Here is a 15,972-nt window from a genome sequence, read left to right as displayed (position 1 = left end):
CCCTAGGTATTTATATATATTTATAGGTACTTAAGTATTCTACCTTCGTTTGCTTTAGGTTCATTCCACTCGACACATTTGAATCAAGAATAGTTTGCAAAATGAACTTCTTATTCTCGGCTATTATTGCGTTACTGTTTCCTGCTAACAATTCCGTGTTCCTTCGACATGTTGGTAACACCTCAGTCCATGTCGAAGGGACTAACTATTGGCAAGTACACGCATCTGGTCCAACAAAAGGTGCTGATAGAAACATGCTCCAAGATACTGCCCACATAAGTATGATAGAACACCCTAACCCTCTATATATGATAGGTGAACAACGTGACAGCATGAGCAAACCATCTCTTCTCTCCCAATCCTTACCTGGAAATAAGATAAAGCATATAAACTGGATGTTTCGGTGTAAACACGGAGAGGAAACATGGTACTATGAGAAGAGCCAAATAGAAAAGATCGTCCCTAGTTTCCCTGAGTTGTTCAACTTTGAACAGGAAACGAATGATAAGACCAAGAAACGTAAAGCAGTCTATCCACACCATTTCAGAAACGACGAGGGGTTAAAATGGCCTTTAAATAAAACAGCATGTGATAATGCAGGAAAAGCTAGACTTGAGATGCCTTTAGGGGAAGGACCAACGCTCCGCTGGAACTGGGAGGCACACTTCAACTCTGTTTGGCCTCTACCTCACATGGCTCAAGTGGGATATGATCTTCCTAAGATATATCCTGAACTCGTAAGAATTGTCTACGTTTACAAGGCTAGAGACAACTTGCTCTGCGGTCTGATCATCCATAAGGACGTCTCTAAATTCGAACTTTGCTCGCTGATAGAAGATCATAAAGATGTTTCCTAGGAAGTATCGATGTATCTATGAGGATAATTATTTCCTGCCATTTTCGAGCGTGTAATTATTACCACCTGACATGAATGTAGGTAGCCTTAGATAAGAACACATTCGAGGGCAATATTGTAAGGTTATCTTTCCTAGTGATCATCGTAATCGACATAACGTGTTCCGAAACATTTACAGGTGTTACATTCTTATGTAGAGTAATACTGAATAGTTAAACATCTTGTAGTTGTCTAAGAAAAGAACTCAATATGATGCTGACTAATACACTCAGGGGTAACAATGAAAAGGAGGTGATTCGCCCAGCCCCAAATATCCACTAGCCTCCGTACCTAGGTAGGTAAGTAATTATGAAATATTTTAGACTCCATAGGATGCGAATAAGTCTATATATCTGTACCAAGATCGACAGTCATATGGTGGAGTTTCCACTTTTGCTGCGCCGCAGCAAGGCGATCAACCCTTTCACACAGCCTCAAGAAGGGTAAATAGGTTAATTTCTTATGTTCTCAAATTTAAAAACTAGAGGGTCTCCTGAAGAGGTCGTAGTTTATCAGAACCAATACCTCTTCCTATGAGATTATGACCCTAAGTCGCCATGAGCAAAGCAGAGTACTCCCGGGTTCCGCTACAGAACCAGAAGTCAAGAAGTGACCCCGACGATGCTTTGCCAGCGTACAGGCCTAAGAAGTCTAAGTCGCGACGCTCTCGGGATAACTTGCCGTCTTATGAAGAAGCTGCCGAACCCAGCTGGTCCCCCGTGGTTCACCCACCATGCGCTCACTTATCGGAGAGCGGCTGCGTGATGATCGCTAAAAGCAATCTCTGTTGCTCTTGTATGGATGAGCGACCGGTACCGGATTCTGGCTTATATCCGATGTATGTTGATGGCGAAGGCTGGGTTGAGAGAGCTAAGAAGTGGCAGTTTTACTGTCCTAACTGCCAAGGTGAGTCTCACAAAGTTACTAGCTAGCTAGTCAATATCACCACATTGAATCAGTCTCGTTCCCATCTTAACATAAGTCTTGATCTAACTCGGAACAGAATATTTTGACCCGGATGCGAAGAGAAGAATGATGCGAGACCAGTGCATGTGGGCGGAAGCGCGCGCCCAGTCTTTAGCTGATGAGCGGGACAAAAAGTATTTCGGCCTCGGGCGCTGGATCCATCATTGCAGTGAAGCAGTGAAGAAGTGCTTTCCAGAATGATCCATCGTAGCGCCCTGTGATTTTCTCGTCAACGGGTCTAGCGTACGAGGGGTGAGGGTGAGAAGAATACGATGTGAAAATACATTACCTAGAATATAAGAGAAGGGCTTTATACCTACCCATGCATCATACTTATTTACATTTAGAAATTCCTAATATACCCACATATCTGATTTCAAGAGATCTCAATACAGACATTGCCCTGGTGCTTACCCGAAGACAGATATTCGTACGCCTCCTTCAACTGCTCCAGCTTGAAGACCTTAGGGTCAACAACAGGCCGCAATTTCTCCAAGTTAGCCTCAATCGCGCGTCCCATATCCTCCAACTGCAATCGCGTGCCCGCCCAAATCCCACGGGCCGTGAACAGATTCATCCAAGTATCCAGTAAGCCCGGCATCTCCTTATCCGCGGGACCACTCCCAACGGACCCCATCACAACCATAACACCATCATACCCAATACTCTCCACGCTCTGCTTCATCGTAACCGGGCCCGCGACCTCCACCACGAAATCAACCCCAACACCGCCCGTCAACTCCTTCGCCCGGACCCCCCAGTCCGGCGTCTCTCTGTAATTGATAACATGATCCGCGCCTAGCTTCTCCAACAACTTCGCTTTCTCCTTCGAGCTCGTCGTCGCAATAACCCGCGCCCCAACCGCCTTGGCAAACTGCACGCAGAAAATACTCACCCCGCCCGTGCCCTGCGTCAGCACCCAATGCCCCGCACTCAGTGGGCGTCCCGGCAGCCCGAACAGCGCGTTCCACGCGGACACTCCCGCACAGCTCAGCGTCGCTGCTTCGGTGAAGCTCAAACCCTTAGGCATGGGGACGAGACCCTGCTCGTCGAAAGCGCCGATGGACCGGAAGGTGCCGTCGAGAGAGGCGCCGAGACCGAAGTCCGATAGCGATTTGGTGAATGAACCGCCGATGAGCTTGGGGTTGAGGGCTGTGACGACGTTGTCGCCGGGGGAGAAACGCGTTACGTGTTTCCCGATGGCGAGGACGGTGCCGGCGCCGTCGGAGCCGGGGATTATGTTTGGGATGGTGGCCCAGGGGTAGGTTCCTTGGGCGACAACTAGGTCGCGGTACTGGGTGGGGTTAGTATGGCAGTCTTTAGGGGTAGAAAGGGGTGTGGGTTTACGTTGAGAGAGGCGCCGTGGACTGTGGTTTATGTCAGTGATGAAACCCTGTTTGGAGGGGATGCTTAGGTACGTTTAACTAGGACTTGGCTATCTCCAAGCTCAGGCACAGGCTGCTCTGACAGCTTGAGAGAAGCAATGCCATCTTGACCGACGACATTCCACTGCTTTGCGGTTTGGGGGATTGACTGGGCCATTTTGACATGTAGACTTAGTTCTCATTTTGTTTGGATTCTGCTACTGAGTAACTTTTCATTGATATATTTATTTACCCCCTGGAGGAACACTCCATGTCAATTTGCAATAGGATTTATGCAAGCTTGATTTGTCAGAATATCTTCAAAATGCTGATTTATAATCAATATGGCCAATTTAGTCGAGTGTCGTCTTAACCGACGAATAGGAAGTGAGGAATTATGGACAAGGCAATGCTACTACTAACCAACCATTTATAAAATGTAAATCCTTTACCATAAGAATTAGATGTGTCGTTATACCTATTCAAATGAAGTCTTGCCAGAAGTCATGCCAAATTCGTCATACCGTACCGCTATGACGGATAGGTGGCTGGGTCGCTGCTGAACCCCCTCCTATTTACCTGTGTAAATTCGTCTGAAATTACTCATTTAGAAGGCGAAATGAATCCGAATGTAGTGTGTGAGTGGAAGATGTGTTAAGACGGTAGAAATTTTGTTGGTGCCTTTGAATAGTAGGTAGCCAGCCATGATTATCTGGTCCTAGATAAGGCACGGTTATTTGAGACACTATGAATTTATAGCATACCTATCAGGTTGATATCGAGCATGTGTACAAGTATGTAAAAAAACCAAAAAACCAAAAAACCTCATGATTTCATTCAATGAGGACGCTCCATATTGTACATGCTTTGAGTGAATGACTTTAGATCGACTAGAGATCACAGGATGTTGTACTTATGTGGGTGGCTTACCTAAGTGGAAAGAGGAAGCGATTAGGTAAGATTTAAGTTATACCGATAATTACATTTAAACTCAAAATGATTGCATAAGAGCTGATATGACATTTATGAAGCTATCATACTTGATACGTGAATATTAAGCGGAATAACGTGGGGTATCTATTTAAACTTCCCGGCACACCTAAGATTGCAACTGCAACCAACATCAAATAGATTTCGCGTTTTACACAACTTTATGTTAACCGCATTTAAACAGCTTGACTTCGTACTTCGTTTATTTGAGCAACATTCTTGAATATACTCTTATAAGTATACGAGTATCGCGAGACCAAGAATTTATTGTGGACTAGGAATATTTCTATGATACCACCCTTTACACATACATTTTACGAAGATCTCCTGATAAGTGATCGTTAGCGCATTTCCACCCTTGTCCTGATTACCTGCCCTATCAACAGCTCGAGAAGCTCCCTACAAGTTGACAACCATGTCCAGCCATGTCGCAAGTCACAGCAAGGCAACCTCAAGAGTCCCAATTTTCCTTCATGTACACTATACCGAAGACACTAAAAAACCATGAGTCTCAATGGAGAGTGTCATGTTGCGACGTAGATAGCATCTACGTTAAGATGAATCTCTCCACTAGAGGCCGAAGATGATACGAAATCCTGTCAAGTTTCCCGGCTACGCCATTACCTGATTGGGCTACATAACCCGAGCTTCATAACTTAGGTAATGAACACTGAACCAGCTTATCTATTCTCTTCATATCTCGAACCGGGGATCGATAATTGAGTCGCATCTTAGCTAACGGCCTTAGAAGAATGGGCGTGTTGTACATACATGTCGAGCGTATCGTTGATGTGCATGAAAATCTTACATATTATTCCTTGTCGCGCCTGCATATGTCCGCCATGACCACCGCCTCACTGTCACCCATTTCAATACCGAGCAAAGCTTTCCAGCTCAAGCCTTGCTCTGTTTCTTGTTGTTAGATAAGTTGCTCTCTGAGCCTATAAATGCAGAGGCAAACTCAAGGGGCTCTCATCCCTTACCTACCATTACCACCATAACAGACGCTGGCGCCATCGCTTCCGATTGAAGAGGCGCTCATCCTTATCTACTCACTCAGCGAATCACCATCGTCCGAACAAGACACGCTAAAATGACAGAGAATGCGACAACCCTCGAAAAGAAACTGAGCCCAGAACTTGGAGGAGTAGACAATGATACCGTTGCTGCTGTTGACCATGGCGTCGAAGTTAATGCAGCTGGTTATAAGGATCAGTTAAAGCGACAATACGGCCTTTTCGGTATCGTCGGTATCGCGCTCACAGTTGATAACGCATGGGGAGCTTTAGGTTCTTCAATATCAGTATCTATTCGTAAGTAGAGCCTTGTGTCAAATAGAGCCAAAATATTGCTAGGTTACATGAAATTAACATAGATTTAACTACCAGTCAATGGCGGTCCGCCGGGTCTTATATATGGGCTCATCGTTGCCCTCTTCTGGTATACCTTTATCGGAATGAGTTTAGCTGAGGTACTCCAACTTTATCTCTCTCTGTATTTGGCTCTCTTGTTGAGTCTGGAGTGAATTCAGACCATGTTAAATGATTCTAACATATATATAAGTTGGCTTCTTCTGTCCCTACTGCGGGCGGTGTCTACCATTGGGGTACTATCGCCGCCGGCCCCAAATGGGGACGAGCGGTTGGTTTCTTTACAGGATGGATCAACTTCTACGGCTGGATGTTTGACTTGGCCGCCCTAATCCAAATCACGGCCAACATCCTCGTCCAGATGTATGCGACTTACCATCAGGATACATACGTTCCAGACGCCTGGCATGTCTATGTTACGTACATTGCCGTCCTATGGATCTCCGCTACCTTCGTTATCTTTGCCAACAAACTCATTCCGTACACCCAGCACTGTGGCATGTTCTTCGTCCTAGTTGGGGGAATTATAACTATTATTGTGATATCAGCAATGCCTAGTACCCACGCCACGAATCATTTTGTGTGGGGCTCGTTCGAAGAAAATAACTGTAAGTATACTTCATGATATCTAAATCCTCATATAAATCCTCCGGGATTCTACGCAAAGTAGTTTCAATTACTAACTCAGAAATTTTAGTGACGGGTTGGCAAAGCGGAGTCGCATTTCTCCTTGGAGTGCTAAACGGAGCTTTCACCATCGGTACACCCGACGCCATCACCCATATTGCGGAGGAGCTTCCGAGGCCAAAGAAAGATCTTCCAAGAGCTATGGGGCTTCAGATAGGATTGGGATTCCTCTATGCGTTTATTTTTGCTATCGCGATAGGCTACGCCATCAAGGATCTCGAAGCCTTGCAAGGCGGTATCAACACGTATCCCCTTGCTGTTATATACCAGCAAGCAACGGGAAGTCCAGGTGCAACTTTCGGCCTCTTATTTATCCTCTTTCTCAGCAGTATGTGCTGCTGCGTTGGAACAGTGCTGACTAACTCACGCACTTACTGGGCCCTCGCTCGAGATAATGCCGTGCCGTTTTCTAATGTTTTTGGCCAAGTCAATGAAGGTCTAAGCTGCCCCGTCTACGCTACCTTGTTTGTCACAATTTTTGCTACGGGCCTTGGAGCAATTCCGCTGGGGAGCTCGAGTGCCTTCTTGGCTCTCACAGGATCTTTCATCGTTTTGACTACAGTGTCATACGCGATTCCCTTCGCCGCAAATATGGCAACTGGTCGAAAGAATTTTCCTCCAGGCCCATTCCACATGGGAAAATATGGCTATGCAATTAACTCTACGGCTGTCTTGCTTACAGCTCTCTTTATAATCTTGTTCTGTTTCCGTAAGTCGCACCTATTCATTTGTGTCAGCCACATAAACTAACATGACTATTCTAGCTTTCTCATTGCCCACAACTGTGGAATCTATGAACTACAATAGCGTGATTCTTGTAGGCACGATCACTCTCTCTACTCTGTGGTGGATCATCCATGGATCTCGTCACTACCCAGGACCAAAGGTGATGAAATTATATATCCATGACGATGCGATCGAAACGAACGGCGAAGGAATCAAGAATACATCGACATCGCCAAACGATGAAAGCATTCCGATAACCGAAAAATAGATGACATAACTACTTGGAGCGAAGGTGTCGAGAATTTTTCAGAATGGAAAACGAGAGCCGATTTCATTACATTGATACCTGGTTCTTTTGGATCAGAGACCGTGATGCAAATCGTACATCATATATATACCATATTATACCACAGAGCTGGGTGTTTCGGGGTTGGGGTTGACGAAAAGTTCTGAAGATGTGAGACAATCATTTAGGAATTTATTTTTGAATATTTTCAATGGATGAAGTTCGCCTACCACAGTTATGAAGTCGCTACAAATAGAACAGACTGACATATCTACCTAGTAGGTTACCATCATTGTTTAAATCAGGCATCTCGGAAACCGTTGCGCCGACTTCACCCCCTCCGGATTGGGGAATCGCCCGTGAGCCTCTTGGGTTAATGAGGGGATAACGTTTCTTTCCCCACATTACATGCCATTACTACTCTATTCTAGAAGCCTAGAACGTGTTCAAGTCGACCGAAACAAGGATTTTGTGGTATGGCCTTTGAAACCTATGCACTCAACTTGGCTTGCTTGTGTTCCTGGCATTTTATAAGCCCGTTCTAGTTTACCGTGTGGGGTATCCATGGACAGATACTTGCGGTCGCTCGATCTGTCGTTCCATTGCATTAGCAGAGACTGACCTAGGTACCCCCAGGGCTAGGAAATGATTGGTGGATCGTAGCGACTCTAACGTTAAAATTAAAACAGCTACTCTCTGGATGTATGGATGGAGCACTACGATCCGCCCTATGAGGAGGTGCTAAGAGAGACATTACTCGTGATAGTGCTGCCCGACTAGGAGGGCTACGTCTAAGCATGGCGATCTTACAACCATACAAATACGAAGCTCCCGTCGTCTAGTTCTTTATGCTCTCTCTCTAAGACTAAGTTGTCTTCGACTTTATTCAGTGGGTCGACTCATCAACAATCAAAATGAGGTATCTTGGGACAACACTTCTCTCGCTCGTCGGCGCTGTCTCAGCTGCAGCTATCAGCGCGTCGAATGTAGCTACTATCTCTTCCCCTGCCGCCGCAGACTACCCGAAGACAGACGGCCTACTTTTCAATATCGACGGAGAGACTAAGTACTTTGCGGGCACGAACAGCTACTGGATCAGCTTCCTAACGAACAACGCGGACGTGGACAAGACGCTCGATGCGCTCAATAAAGCAGGACATAAGATCTTACGTGTCTGGGGTTTCAATGATGTGACTTCCCAGCCCGGTGGTGGAACCGTGTACTTCCAGCACCTATCCCGTAGTGGCTCGACGATCAACACAGGGGCCAATGGGTTGCAGAGATTAGATTACGTGGTCCAGTCTGCAGAGAAAAGGGGTATCAAGCTGATTATCAACTTTGTGAACAATTGGGGCGATTACGGGGGCATGCCGGCTGTAAGTTGATATCTTCTCTCCCAAGCTACCGAAACCATTCTATGGAACGAGTTCTCATATCTATAGTACGTAACCGCCTTCGGAGGTAGCCAGACGACCTGGTACACCAACACAGCCGCGCAGACCCAATACAAAGCGTATATAAAGGCCGTGGTATCGCGATACGCCAACTCGTCCGCGATCTTCGCATGGGAGCTCGCCAACGAGCCGCGCTGCAACGGCTGCCAAACCAGCGTCCTGACGAACTGGGCGTCGACCACCTCGGCCTACGTCAAGAGCCTAGACCCGAACCACATGGTGACGCTTGGGGACGAGGGGTTTGGTTTAGCCGGCGATGGAAGCTACCCTTACCAGTTTGGAGAGGGGCTTGATTTTGCAGCGAATCTGAAGATTGCGACGTTGGATTTTGGCACGTTCCATCTGTACCCGAGTACTTGGGGCACGCAGTACGAATGGGGCAACGGCTGGATCGAGGCTCATGGTAAGGCGTGCGAAGCCGCGGGAAAGCCGTGCATCTTTGAAGAATGTGAGTTTACCTGTGTTATCTATCAGATTCTATCTATCATATCACCTATTACTTGAAATTGTGCGAGACTAACGACGCGAGATAGACGGCTCTACGACTGATCACTGCGGCATCGAGGGAAAATGGCAAAAAACGGCCCTCGCAAGTAAAGGGTTGGCGGCGGATTTGTTTTGGCAGTTGGGTATGACGCTTAGCACGGGGCAGACTCATAACGATGGGTTTACTATCTACGATGGCTCGTCAGAGTGGACCTGTTTGGTTACGAATCATGTTTCTGCTATCAAATAAGTAGGGGTACATGTCACTACGTAAAGTTCTTCGATATTGCCCAGAAGTCCTGGAATAATGAGAACGAAGATTCCTTCCGAAATATCATCCCCTGCTGGGCTTGGCAACCTACTTCTTAAAGCGCTACCGAGATGACTTCTCAGCTCCAGCCTTGAGGGAAAATACCCCTGATCGTGAAATTCCCGCAGCTAAATCCAACATTTACATTCCAATGAAAATTTTATTTTATTTTGGCAAGGCCTCACCGCGACGTAACCAAGCCCATCCTAAGACCGACGAGCTGCAAGGCGACCGTAGCAATGGTATGCCACCTTCTACCAAAGTGATCAATAGTCTGGAAACCTCAGCTTCAATCCTCCCGATCCACTTGTCCTGCTCCCCCATGCAACTATCATGTTCTCTCGTAAATACCTATGTAGTTTCTTCATGTCCCATTTGATGCATGGGTACTAGGTAGGTAGTTAGTAAAAGGGATGATGTATTAAAAAGAGATCTTACTAATGTGTTAGGTAAGCGATTCTCAGCTGAGCTAATCAATACTTACATAATGATTTTCTGGTCGACGGTGGCGTCAATATTAATAAGATCTTACCAAATTGACTTTATAAGCATGATTACTAAGCTCTACTATATGTATATTCCGGCTTGCTATCCCTTTCGTAAACCCAACGCTCCAAGTGATATCGCAACGTGAACGCCCATAGCCAAGACAAGACCTCACCCCCGTAGACTATAGTTTCTATGCCATCGTAACCCGCAGAACTCTAGGCCAACATAAACCACAGCCCTCACCCCACCGCCGCACCATCCTTCTGTCCCTTCGGCGTCCTCGGGTGAAAGCCCAACATCTGCATGAACCTAAACGCCGCCGTATTCTCCGTGCGTCTCAACTCCTCCTTCTCCCTCTCCTTCTCCAACACCTTCCTCTCCCTCGCCGCGCTCTGGCTCTTATCCCTCTCCTCCTCCTCCCTCCTCTTCGCCTCTTCCGGATCCAGTATCTTCTGCTTCTGCTTCGTCAGCTTTTGCATCGCCTCCTTGCCTTTCGTCTTCGTCTTGATGTACGCTTCTAGCCCCACTAGCACCGCGTAGCTTTTGCTGATGCTCACGTGAGACATGTCGACGCCTTCGTCTTCGAGACTATGCACGAAGGCGCGGAAGTTAGAGGCGGGAGGGCGGTAGTGCCCGGAGAGTGGGGAGAGGCTTGATAATCGCCCGTTTTTTATCTTTATGAGACCTGCGGCGGAGATTCTTGATCCTTGGAGAAAGGAGCTGTGCTGGAAGGCGCCGCTGTTTTTGATGCCGACGTATAGGCGGAAGGAGGTGTCGGCTACGAAGATCCATGTGTTCTTGCGCACTGTCTTGCGAAGTAGCTTGTTGAAGATTGTTGCTGCTGATACGTGTCGGATCTTGCGAACCCCTTTCGCGTTGTCTAGACCGGGGTTCGCGTACTTGGCTGCCATTGCGGCTTCTAGCTCTGATGCTTGCGACGAGTTCGAGGAGTCTGAGCGATCCCGTGGACGTGGTGGTGGAGTCGCGTCGACTGTAGGTTTCTCCTGAATGGACGACTCGATGATGGGGGAAAAGGTCGGTGTAGGATCGTCCGCGGGCACAACACCATGAATACTATCCTTCCAATTTTCCGTCGTGTCAATCCGCATGCCATTCTTGGCCCAAATTAGTCTCCCCTCTATATCTACTCTGACTAGGTAATACTGTCTTTCCTCTCTGCTCAGGTATCGAACTTGTTCCCGATCTAGCCGTTCTCTAGGACAAGCAACCAAATCTATTAGTCTGCCCTCGCCATGATCTAGCCAGTAAAAGAAATTCTCGTTCGTGTTAGACCTCTTCCATTCCTCGTGGTATACCCTCAAGTTGCTTCCGTAACGATGTTTGAGGTCTACCATTTCTAAGAAGTATTGCAAACCCATCATCTGAGCGTGTTTTCGTCTCTTAGCCTTCGCTTTCATCCACTTCTTCCTCGCCTCCGCTCTCTTTTCCGCACTCATCTCTTGTAATTCCGCTTCATTGAGTGACGAGGCCGAATCACTGTCCGAGTGGTTGGAATCTTCGTCTCCGCCGGCACGCCGAGCTATTGTGGCAACCTTCATCCAATTTCTCCGCGCTGCAGACCGGCTACTACTAGGTCTCGTCTCATCGTTTACCTCGTCACCCCCGACACTCAACATGCTGTTTTCTCGTGCTCGCGGTGTCGTCAGGTTCTTCCATTGCGCATCCCTTATGGCATGAGTCCATCTGGTGTTTGCGTCCAAGCCTAACCCTTGCATCTCTCTACGCACACGATATCCGCGATATGTCCGCTGTATTACCGTTGCTGCCTTTGATTTGATGGAATCTTCCGCACTATTTTCTCCATGAGTGGTAGCACTCTTACTTCTCTGTCTTGAGCGCGATTTGGAATGCGAATGCCTGTGTCCAAATATAGAGCGGTGACGTCCTTCATGTTCTTCTTCCTCCTCGGCCGCCTTCGCTTGCATAAAATCATGCCTTGCCTCCATGCCTTTCTGTGCCATAACTATGCTCCGGTGACGTAGCTCTTGGCTGCGGCATCTATGTTCTTTTTCGCGCTGTTCTTGCAGTTTTGCTAATCTCCGAAACTCATCTTCCGACGGTGGTTTTAATGAGTCTAAATACTCCTGGTGGCTCTTATGTGATGTTGTAGTAGATCGGTCGGGAGAAGTGGTAGAATCTTTACGGGGCAGACCGGGTAGACCGGGTGACGAGGGTGGGGTTAACGGCAGCGATCCGGGTTCTGGGACGGGGTTCTGCGGGGCTTGCGATGACGACGGAGATGCAGATGCAGACGGGGATGGAGATAAAAAGGACGGCGATCGTCTTCGCGCAAACGATGGTGTCGGTGACGTATGTAGTGTGTGGTCGGTAGGGTCTCTCTCGGACATTTTGCTACTTAGATTGGTAGATGTCATCACCAAAAATAAAAATGAAGTGCCTCCAAAGTTGTACTATGTAATACAATAGAGGAATGCCATGTATGACGATTCATAGGTATAAATCCCCTTACCATAGGTCCCCAAAGGTCGAGTAATCTTGAAGAATTGATATGTAGATGCAGGTTGTAGAGAGCGTCGACTTGAATGCCTGACCTTGTATGTAGCTTTGTTCAGTATGACGCAATAACTTACCGATGTACCGGTATGTGTAAACTAACCGGTTAAGCGGCATGTTGCTATGGATGCGATATGTACACGCCTCAGTGCAAGATTTGGTCTGTGTAACTGACTGACGTTATAGGCTGGAATGGGTATAAATTTAGGAAACTGTTATGTTCCGCCATTCGGAAGCTGCGCAGGTGTGTCTTTACTGCCGTGTTACTTGAAATTCACGATATGGATCTATTAGGTATCTCCAATACTAATTATCTACCAATGGCGATTCAACTTGAATCACAAATTGAAAAAAAGGCAAAGATCAAGAAAGAAGAAACTTTAAATGCCTAGCACTTGCATGTGATTAAGAGTTGTAAACTCGTAAAATTAGTCGAAGACAAGGTATGTTTTGACAAGAAAACAGATTTGACTTGTAATATGTCAGGACTTGCGTCACTTCGACAGCCCTATGGGATGGTCTCAGCCTGTGCAACGGCATCAGGTCTAGACATAAATGGATCCATGGATGTTACCTGTTATTATGTAAGGTACTTGGGTACATAGCCATATGCATAACAGTTCTGGTACTTAATACATTCTAATATGGTTTGATGACACAGTGCTAATTTGACTCACACAAACCTTGACCTATTAAGGGCAATTCAGTAGATAGGAGGTGCAATTTGAGTCGAAAGGCAAGCGCCCAGTACTAAACTAGAAAGGAGGTGAAAAGTACCTACACTGTAGAGCCCGCGCCTGCGCTGCAATACCTAAAGTGAGGGTAGCAAGTACCAAGCGACAAGCGACAAAAGTATCCGTCAATTGATGACAGCAGCGCCCAGAAAGTTTTTGGGTTTGAGAACATTGAAAATTTCTTGAAGTCGAATAACCTATACACTACTTTGTACCTAGTTCATGTCAATGTCAATGCGCAATTGAGGAATACCATACCATATCCCATTTCAACCTCTCGTTCTGTGCCACCAAGAGATCGCCATGCCAATTTCTTGTACATCAAATAATGGCCACCTCTACGCGACGAGTTGAATCGCTTCATCGTTCGCCAAAACACTTTCAGCAGCACATCGTTCATCATCCGCGACGCGCCCACCTTCATCAAGACAGACACAACAATTCAACTACTGCAAATCTAGACGCCAACAGCGTGGCTGCTAAACATGCTCATGTTATCGCGACACAAATCAAGACGCGAAATTCGCAGAACATCTTACAACAACCTAGCCCGCCGCGAATGAAGCGACCACTCGACCCCATTGCGAACAATTACGAACCTCACAAGGCTAAGAGAACTCGAATAACGGTTGAGATTGTAGCCAGACCCATCCCACCATCCACTAGCTCTCAAAAGACCATCACTGTTAGGACCCAACCACAACAACAACAACCCCCTAACCCTACTACTATCAACGAACCTCCCACAACTACAACCACGACATCGACCGCCGTCACAACAACCCAGAAATCGCATAAACTTCCTCACGTTCCACATCAAGATTCCAAGACGGCGACAGCAATAGAACCTCCGTTGAAAAAACACAAGGCGAAGGCGATTAATGGAATTAGACATGAATTGGATAAACTGCAACCAAGTGCAGCTGACACCAGTTCGGCAAGAGAACGGCCCGGTCGCAAATTGAGGTCACAAGAAGCGACGAGATTCAAGAGTGAACTGTCGGCATATTTCCCCGATTATGACGAAGTAATCGGCAATGATCCTAAAGAACAGCGTAAGTGCACAATTATTTCAGTACCACCGAATCCCATAATCTCAATCCTTCTAACCCATTCAAATCGCTACCGAATACTGACAATTCTATTAAACAGATATCCTCAATCTTGATACCCCAATCATCATCGTCGATACCCATCCCCTCCCTAGCACTTACATTCGTCAATCACAAGCCCCTATCCCCTCTCCACATCCAGCGCTAGGCTCCTGCGACCAGCCCCGCTGCGATACAGTGCGAACATACGGAGATCATCTATTCAATAACTTACACGATGCACAACGAATTAGCTTTGCCTTTCTCCAGACGCGATACAACGGCAAAGATATCGGAGATCCTCTACCAGCTTCTTACTTCGAATCTGCACACAAGAAAGCTGAGAGGCTAGAGAAGTCTATTCGTAATACGGAGAAAGGCCGTGCGCAACATGAGAAAGATCAGATTATCCGATTGCTCAACGAGCTGCAAGGTCACGATTGGTTGAGGACTATGGGCGTTAGTGGTGTTACCGAAAGTCGCAAGAAAACATTCGAACCTGCTCGAGATCATTTCATCAAGGGTTGTCAAGTAATATTAGAAAAATTTAGGGTATGGAGTCAGGAAGAAAAGAAGAGGAAGCTAATGAAGGAGAAAGCCTTGGCGGAAGAGGCAGAAAATGAAGAGGAGGTTGACGAGGATGAAGGGGCCCAATTAGATGAAGTGGGGGAAACAGATGAGGATATATCAATGGTTGATGTCAACGAAGAAGGTAATGACATCCCTGACGACGTTAGCAATGGTGATCCTCCGGATTACAGCGACGTTGATGCATCCGCGAAGCAGCTTCTCGATGAGGCATTGGCACGGGCAAAATATACGGCCTCAAGTTCAAAGAGATCCCGAGGTGAACCTCCACCAATATCAGCGGAGCCTCGTGTGACAAAGGAATTCACCTCCTTCTTTAACAAGAAACATCTGCGCGATGCAGCCCTCAGCAAAGGTCGACGAAGAGGTAGAACCGTCGTGGCCTGGGGTCATCCCATACCAGATATGATGGAAGGCGAGTTTGAATTACCAGAAGAATACCGAGATATGGAGATTCTGAAGGCTCACGAAAGACAAAAGAGGCGAGAGAGACGCCAGCGCCAACATTAATCCGGCGCCTCGAGCTTTAAGCTTAGAAGCATCAACTTTCTACAAGGCTCTTAAGTCTAGTGCTGTCCTCATCTCCAGGGTTGTGGTATTCGTGTGGATGATGTCTAATGACTAGCAGTTTGAGCTCCCAATGGTTGAGCCAAACACATACCTTGATTTATTCATGGTCATGCATATGCATTTGCTAGGGACATTAAGTGTACTATCAAGACTTGCTCATAATGGAAGGCATTTAAATAACGTGAACGAATAAATTAACTTAATAACTCATGTTTTGATTTTGTTACATGTGTAAATTATGATACGTTTTGGTATTGCTTGTACGTAAGAACTAAGTAAGTTCGCTAATTTATTCAATGAATAATAATCCTTAGGAATTCAGGAGCAGTAAGGTAGCATATGATGAGCAGGAGAAGCTTTGCAATACCTAAATACAGACTAAGGGGAGTATATTAGATACTTCAAAATGACAGCTGTTAAGGTGTATTTGC

The 15,972-nt window shown here is 46.5% G+C and overlaps 6 protein-coding genes across 6 annotated transcripts; 5 read left to right on the top strand and 1 right to left on the bottom strand.

The window, feature by feature from the left end:
- Window positions 1–101: 101 nt before the first annotated feature.
- GGS22DRAFT_191393 (uncharacterized protein) lies at window positions 102–857 on the top strand (the record flags this gene model as incomplete). The annotated part of the gene is made up of 1 exon (XM_047965114.1): window positions 102–857. The coding sequence occupies one exon, from the start codon at window positions 102–104 to the stop codon at window positions 855–857; it is 756 nt and encodes a 251-aa protein (XP_047816057.1).
- Window positions 858–1,452: 595 nt separating this feature from the next.
- Window positions 1,453–2,062, top strand: GGS22DRAFT_191392 (uncharacterized protein; the record flags this gene model as incomplete). The annotated part of the gene is made up of 2 exons (XM_047965113.1): window positions 1,453–1,801; window positions 1,899–2,062. The coding sequence occupies 2 exons, from the start codon at window positions 1,453–1,455 to the stop codon at window positions 2,060–2,062; spliced, it is 513 nt and encodes a 170-aa protein (XP_047816056.1).
- A 150-nt stretch (window positions 2,063–2,212) lies between these two features.
- Window positions 2,213–3,762, bottom strand: GGS22DRAFT_195962 (zinc-binding dehydrogenase). The gene is made up of 3 exons (XM_047965749.1): window positions 3,280–3,762; window positions 3,209–3,228; window positions 2,213–3,155 (listed from the first exon to the last, which is right to left on the bottom strand). The coding sequence occupies exons 1-3, from the start codon at window positions 3,401–3,403 to the stop codon at window positions 2,238–2,240; spliced, it is 1,062 nt and encodes a 353-aa protein (XP_047816055.1). The 5' UTR covers window positions 3,404–3,762; the 3' UTR covers window positions 2,213–2,237.
- Window positions 3,763–5,308: 1,546 nt separating this feature from the next.
- GGS22DRAFT_191390 (amino acid transporter) lies at window positions 5,309–7,266 on the top strand (the record flags this gene model as incomplete). Its single annotated transcript, XM_047965112.1, has 5 exons — window positions 5,309–5,528; window positions 5,604–5,686; window positions 5,779–6,193; window positions 6,283–6,981; window positions 7,037–7,266. 5 exons carry the CDS (start codon window positions 5,309–5,311, stop codon window positions 7,264–7,266), a joined length of 1,647 nt encoding a protein of 548 aa, XP_047816054.1.
- A 678-nt stretch (window positions 7,267–7,944) lies between these two features.
- On the top strand, window positions 7,945–9,631 carry GGS22DRAFT_49232 (glycoside hydrolase family 5 protein). The gene is made up of 3 exons (XM_047967240.1): window positions 7,945–8,660; window positions 8,727–9,186; window positions 9,272–9,631. Exons 1-3 carry the CDS (start codon window positions 8,199–8,201, stop codon window positions 9,472–9,474), a joined length of 1,125 nt encoding a protein of 374 aa, XP_047816053.1. The 5' UTR covers window positions 7,945–8,198; the 3' UTR covers window positions 9,475–9,631.
- A 3,816-nt stretch (window positions 9,632–13,447) lies between these two features.
- GGS22DRAFT_49211 (something about silencing, SAS, complex subunit 4-domain-containing protein) lies at window positions 13,448–15,700 on the top strand. Its single transcript, XM_047967239.1, has 2 exons — window positions 13,448–14,347; window positions 14,445–15,700. Exons 1-2 carry the CDS (start codon window positions 13,621–13,623, stop codon window positions 15,479–15,481), a joined length of 1,764 nt encoding a protein of 587 aa, XP_047816052.1. The 5' UTR covers window positions 13,448–13,620; the 3' UTR covers window positions 15,482–15,700.
- Window positions 15,701–15,972: the final 272 nt, after the last annotated feature.

This window comes from Annulohypoxylon maeteangense (assembly GCF_022496945.1).
Source record: "Annulohypoxylon maeteangense strain CBS 123835 unplaced genomic scaffold GGS22scaffold_16, whole genome shotgun sequence".
NCBI classification, from domain to species: domain Eukaryota; kingdom Fungi; phylum Ascomycota; class Sordariomycetes; order Xylariales; family Hypoxylaceae; genus Annulohypoxylon; species Annulohypoxylon maeteangense.
The sequence above is the reverse complement of the archived record's forward strand: the minus strand, read 5'-3'. Positions and strand labels throughout refer to the sequence as shown.

What these genes read in the sequence shown, in the direction of transcription:
- GGS22DRAFT_195962 (XM_047965749.1), bottom strand. Translation starts at nt 3,403, where the DNA reads ATGGCCCAGTCAATCCCCCAAACCGCAAAGCAGTGGAATGTCGTCGGT. An exon ending in TAGCCAAGTCCTAGTTAAAC is followed by an intron (nt 3,229 to 3,279) that starts GTACCTAAGCAT and finishes CATAAACCACAG; the next exon opens with TCCACGGCGCCTCTCTCAAC. An exon ending in TCCACGGCGCCTCTCTCAAC is followed by an intron (nt 3,156 to 3,208) that starts GTAAACCCACAC and finishes AACCCCACCCAG; the next exon opens with TACCGCGACCTAGTTGTCGC.
- GGS22DRAFT_49232 (XM_047967240.1), top strand. Translation starts at nt 8,199, where the DNA reads ATGAGGTATCTTGGGACAACACTTCTCTCGCTCGTCGGCGCTGTCTCA. An exon ending in ATTACGGGGGCATGCCGGCT is followed by an intron (nt 8,661 to 8,726) that starts GTAAGTTGATAT and finishes TCATATCTATAG; the next exon opens with TACGTAACCGCCTTCGGAGG. An exon ending in GCCGTGCATCTTTGAAGAAT is followed by an intron (nt 9,187 to 9,271) that starts GTGAGTTTACCT and finishes GACGCGAGATAG; the next exon opens with ACGGCTCTACGACTGATCAC.
- GGS22DRAFT_49211 (XM_047967239.1), top strand. Translation starts at nt 13,621, where the DNA reads ATGGCCACCTCTACGCGACGAGTTGAATCGCTTCATCGTTCGCCAAAA. An exon ending in CAATGATCCTAAAGAACAGC is followed by an intron (nt 14,348 to 14,444) that starts GTAAGTGCACAA and finishes TCTATTAAACAG; the next exon opens with ATATCCTCAATCTTGATACC.